Below are 6,000 nucleotides of genomic sequence, written 5' to 3'. Positions count from 1 at the left end.
CTTCCCAGGTGAGGCGATGCCTCGCCCTGCTTCAGCTCTCGCTGGTCAGGCTGCAGCAGCTGACCAGCACCGATTGTCCGGCACTCCCGAGTGAGATGACCCCAGTACCTCAGTTGAAAATGCAGAAATCACCGGTCTTCTGTGTCGCTCGCGCTGGGAGATGGAGACTGAAGCTGTTCCTATTTGGCCATCTTGCTCCGCCCCCAAAAGTCAATAGTATTTCTATACAGCAATAACATTGTATCAGAGAGCCAAGTTAAAAACTCAATCCCATTTACAACGCACACAAAAAAATGTAATACATCTAACCAAAGAAGTGAAAGATCTCTACAAGGAGAACTACAAACCACTGCTGAAAGAAATCAGAGACAACACAAGTAAATGTAAAAATGTTTCACGCTCATGAATAGGAAGAATCAATATCATTAAAATGGCCATACTGCCCAAAGCAATTTACAGAATTCAATACTATCTCTATCAAAACACCAATGTTGTTTTTCACAGAATTAGAAAAACTATTCTAAAATTAATATGGAATCGAAAAAGAACCCAAATAGTCAAAGCAATTCTAAGCAAAAAGAACGAAGTCAGAGGCATCATATTACCTGACTTCAAACTGTACTCTACAGCTACATTAATTAACCCGAGCAGCATTGTACTGGTACAAAAACAGACACATACACTAATGGAATAGAAGAGAGAACCCAGAAATAAAGTTAAATACCTACAACCATCTGATCTTCAACAAAGTCGGCAAAAATAACTAATAGAGAAAGGACTCCCTATTAAATAAATGGTGCTGGGATAGTTGTCAAGCCATACACAAAAGAATGAAACTGGATCCCTACTTTTCACCATATACAAAAATTAATTCAAGTTGGATTAAAGAGTTAAATACCTTAAGTTATAATAATTCCAGAAGAAAGCTTAGGAAATACCCTTCCCAACATTAACTTTGACAAAGAATTTATGGCTAAGTCTCCAAAAGCAATTGCAACAAAAACAAAAATTGACAAGTGGGACCTAATTAAACTAAAGAGCCTCTGCACAGCAAATCTCAATAGTCTAAACAGAGAACTTACAGAATGGGAGAAAATATTTGCAAACTATGCATTCAAAAAATGTCTGATACCCAGAATCCACAAGTAAAATTTAAACAAATCAACAAGCAAAAAAATAATAATAATAATAATTCTATTAAAAATGGGCAAAGGACATGAACAGAAAAGAAGGAAAAGAAAAGAAAACATACAAGCGGTGAAAAAATGAAATGCAAGTCAAAACCACAATGAGACACCATGTCCCACCAGTCAGAATGGTGAATATTAAAAAGTCAAAAAATAACAGATGTTGACAAGGCAGCAGAGAAAATGGAATGCTTACACACTGTCGGTGGGAATAAAAATTGGTTCAGCCACTGTGGAAAGCAGTTTGGAGATATCTCAAAGAACTTAAAACAGAACTACCATTCAACCCAACAATCCCATTACTGGGAATATACTCAAAGAAAAATGAATCATTCCACCGAAAAGATGCATGCACTTGTATGTTCACTGCAGTGCTATTCACCATAGCAAAGACATGGAATCAATTAGGTTCCATTATGGTAAAGTGGATGAAGAAAATGTGATACATATATATCATGGAATACTATGTGGCCATAAAAAGATTGACATCATATCCTTTTGCAGTAAGATGAATGCAGCTGGAGGCCATTATCCTAAAAAAATTAAGGATAAATCAGGAACAGAAAACCAAATACTGAATGTTCTCACTCATAATTAGGAGCTAAACATTGGGTACTCATGGACATTAAGATGGGAACAATAGGCACTGAGAATCACCAGAGCTGGGAAGGAGGGTGGGGAACAAAGGTTGTAAAAGTATACTCTGTGCTCACTACCTGGATGATATGACCATCCATACCCAAACCTCAGCATCACACAACATACTTAGGTAACAAACCTGCACATGTACCCCCTAAATCCAAAGTAAAACAAATGAAAGACATACGTAGTCAAAATGTTTAAAGAAAGTAGAGGGATACGAGCAAGGCTTTTAAAAACTGTGAGCTAAAATATGAATAAATGAATTAGCTAAAATAAACACTTCAATGTCAGGACAAGGAAAAAATATAAAAGAGGGATCAAAATAAATTGAAAATGAAATTGAAAGGAATATTCCTAATGAATATTTGAAAAAACAAATTTAAATAAATGGGAGAGAAAATAACAGAAATAGGACAAGTTTAAGCATTTTAAAGAACTATTAATACACATTTTCATTAAATATCAACCAAGAAAAGCATAAAAGGCATATATATGTGCCTGAAAATATCATAATAAATATAAAGCTAAATACTAAAATAGAGGAAATGATTTAAACTCATAAAAATATAAACTCCAAATTAACCATTGTGCAACAATAGATTTTTACCTCCTTTCTTAACATCTTCATGAAATCGATAAATAAGTAGATATTATGTTCAAAGTTTTGAGTTAAAATACCTGTCAATTTGGAATTGCATACCTATCTAAATTATTTTTCATGAATGTTAACAACATGTAAATTAATTCATACAAGTAATAAAAACTAAGTTTAATTCAATTATTTACATCTTTAAGAAATCTATTAAAAAATTTTAAATAAAATGCTGTTTCCTATTAAAGATGAAAACAAAAGAGGCAGTAAAGGCGTGAATAAAACTAAAACTTAGAATCTAAGACATTTAAAATACTAGTATTACTAAATAGATTACTAGGAATACTGATGGAATACTAGTAATACTAATGTATTCCTAAAACTGCATGCTATGCAATCAGAGTAGGATAAACAAATAAAGACAAACTTATGGATAGAAGAAAAGTAGAGGGGTTAAGTAGCTGCACAGCAAGAAAGGAGTGAAGCTGTGGTCAGAGAGAAAGATAAATGAATTGGTGACTTCAGGGATGGAGTGAATATGGATGAGAAGGTGAACTAAGTGCAATGACAGAGAAGGTCACAAGAGATGGGATGGTCAAGGAACTGAAAGCCAGGTTCTCAGTTATGTCATGTACATGGGCTCTCATGGCACTCAGAACCTTTTAACAACTACAAAAACACTTATTATGGTATTCTGAATATACTTCCAAAGAGAGAGCATTCACAATAGTAAAAGGTTCACATCTGATATGGTTTGGTTGTGTCCCCACCGAAATCTCATCTTGAATTCCCAGGTGTTGTGGGAGGGACCTAGTGGTAGGTAATTGATTCATGGGGGCAGGCCTTTCCTGTGCTGTTCTCATGATAGTAAGTAAGTCTCATGAGATCTGATGTTTATTACAAGGGGGGTTTTCCTGCACAAGATCTCCTTATCTGCTGCCATCCACATAAGATGTGACTAGCTCCTCCTTGCTTTCCGCTATGATTGTGAGGCTTCCCCAGCCACGTGGAACTGTAAGTCCAATTTAACCTCTTTCTTTTGTAAATTGCTTAGCCTCAGGTATGTTTTTATCAGCAGCCTGAAAACATACTAATATAGTAAATTGATACTAGTAGAGTGGGGTGCTGCTGAAAAGATACCTGAAAATGTGGAAGTGACTTTGGAACTGGGTAACAGGCAGAAGTTGGAACAGTTTGGAGGGGTCAGAAGAAGACAGGAAAATGTGGGAAAGTCTGGAACTTCCTAGTGACTTGTTGACTGGCTTTGACCAAAAGCTTGATAGTGATATGAACAATAAGGTCCAGGCAGTCTCAGATGAAGATGAGGAACTTGTTGGGAACTGGAGCAAAGGTGACTCTTGTTATGTTTTAGCAAAGAGACTGGTGGTGTTTTACCCCCACCCTAGAGATTTGTGAAACTTTGAACTTGAGAGAGATGATTTAGGGTATCTGGCAGAAGAAATTTCTAAGCAGCAAAGCATTCAAGAAGTGACTTGGGTGCTGTTAAAGGCATTCAGTTTTATAAGGGAAGCAGAGAATAAAAATTCAGAAAATTCGCAGCCTGACAATGCAATGGAAAAGAAAATTCCATTTTCTGAGGAGAAATTCAAGCCAAATGCAGAAATTTACATAAGTAATGAGGACTCAAATGTTAATACACAAGACAAGGAGGAAAATGTCTCCAGGGCATGTCAAAGGTCTTTATGGCAGCCCCTCCCATATAGACCCAGAGGCCCAGGAAGAATAAGTGGTTTTCTCAGTCAGGCACAGGGTACCCATGCTGTGTGCAGCCTAGGGACTTGGTGTCCTGCATTTCAGCTGCTCCAGCCATGGCTGAAAGGGACAAATGTAGAGCTCAGGCTGTGGCTTCAGAGGGTGCAAGCCTCAAGCCTTGGCAGCTTCCATATGGTGTTGAGCCTGTGGGTGCACAGAAGTCAAGAACTGGAGTTTGGGAACCTCTGCCTAGATTTCAGAGGATGCATGGAAATGCCTGGATGCCCAGGCAGAAATTTGTTTCAGGGGCAGGGCCCTCACGGAGAACCTCTTTTAGGGCAGTGCAGAAGGGAAACATGGTGTTACAGCCCCCACACAGAGTCCCTACTGGGACACCACCTAGTGGAGCTGTGAGAAAAGGGCCACTGTCCTCCAGACCCCGGAATGGAAGATCCACTGACAGCTTGAATAGTGTGCCTGGAAAAGTGACAGATGCTCAACACTAGCCCATGAAAGCAGCCAGGAGGGGGGCTATATCCTGCAAAGCCACGAGGGTGGAGCTGCCCAAGACCATGAGGACTCACTTCTTTCATCATCGTGACCTGCATGTGAGACATGGAGCCAAAGGAGATCATCCTGGAGCTTTAAGATTTGATTGCCTTGCTGGATTTTGGACTTGCATGGGGCCTGTAGCCCCTTTGTTTTCCCAGCATCTCCCATTTGGAATGTTTGTATTTATCCAATTCCTTTACCTCAGTTGTATCTAGGAAGTAACTAGCTTGCTTTTGATTTACAGGCTCACAGATGGAAGGGACTTGCCTTATCTCAGATGATACTTTGACTATGGACTTATGAGTTAATGCTGAAACAAGTTAAGACCTTGAAGGATTGTTGGGAAGGCATGATTGGTTTTGAAATGTGAGGACGTGATATTTGGGAAGGCCCAAGGGTAGAATGATATGGTTTGGCTGTGTCCTCACTCAAATCTCATCTTGAATTTCCACATGTTGTGGGAGGGACCCAGCGGGAGTTAATTGAATAATGAGGGCAGGTCTTTCCTGTGCTGTTCTTGTGATAGTGAGTAAGTCTCATGAGATCTGATAGTTATTATAGGGTGGAGTTTTCCTGCACAAGCTCTCTTTGCCTGCTGCCATCCACGTAAGATGTGACTTGCTTCTCCTTGCCTTCCACCATGATTGTGAGGTTTCCCTAGCCACGTGGTACTGTAAGTCCAATTAAACTTCTTTTTTTTTTTTTGTAAATTGTCTAGTCCGGGTATGTCTTTATCAGCAGCGTGAAAATGGACTAATATAACATCCTAAGACTGAAAGTTGGGCACCATCAGTAAAAGTGCAAATGGGAACTAAATTAAGGCATTTTCCCCTGGATTTTCAAACCACTTTGAGTAATGATGATTACTTGTACAAATTAACAAGAGTTTTTGAGCTTTACTCAGTTGTATTTCCTATATCATAAATCTTCATCAATACTCAGCTTCTCAAAGCAAATATATAAGAGTAAAACAAAGATTAAGCTTTATCTCTCCCACTTCTCTCCAACCTGCCCAACATATTTTAAAAAAGTATAAACAATTTTATGAGCACAGGGTATTACTCCTAATCATAATCGTACCAGCAAGTGTATTACAATAATTAATTTAATAAAAACAAGGAGAAGGATTCTTACCAAAAGAAGGTGACTCCCTTCCATCCTCTAATCCTGAATCTCTCTCTCTGTCTCTCTTTCTGTGTTTATGACCACGATGTCTGTGACGTCGATGGCTTTTTCTTCCTCCCAAGGGCACATGTACTCCAATAAATAGTGTTCGATGACCTTCATACGGAAGTAAACACAACAATTAAATTC

The 6,000-nt window shown here is 38.5% G+C and overlaps 1 protein-coding gene across 15 annotated transcripts in view; it reads right to left on the bottom strand.

The window, feature by feature from the left end:
• Positions 1-6,000, bottom strand: part of SLC4A10 (solute carrier family 4 member 10) — a 392,709-nt gene that overhangs the window by 191,744 nt on the left and 194,965 nt on the right. For 14 of the 15 annotated variants that reach the window (XM_023217347.1, XM_023217351.1, XM_023217349.2 and 11 more), the window contains one exon: positions 5,821-5,967. The exons of the other annotated variant lie outside the window; for it this stretch is intronic. In XM_023217347.1, the coding sequence (XP_023073115.1) occupies positions 5,821-5,967 (147 nt within the window). The remainder of the gene's footprint in view (positions 1-5,820; positions 5,968-6,000) is intronic. 15 annotated transcript variants of the gene reach the window in all.

Source organism: Piliocolobus tephrosceles, chromosome 11 (assembly GCF_002776525.5).
Source record: "Piliocolobus tephrosceles isolate RC106 chromosome 11, ASM277652v3, whole genome shotgun sequence".
Classification (NCBI taxonomy): Eukaryota; Metazoa; Chordata; class Mammalia; order Primates; family Cercopithecidae; genus Piliocolobus; species Piliocolobus tephrosceles.
This window is presented reverse-complemented; position numbering and strand designations above follow the sequence as displayed.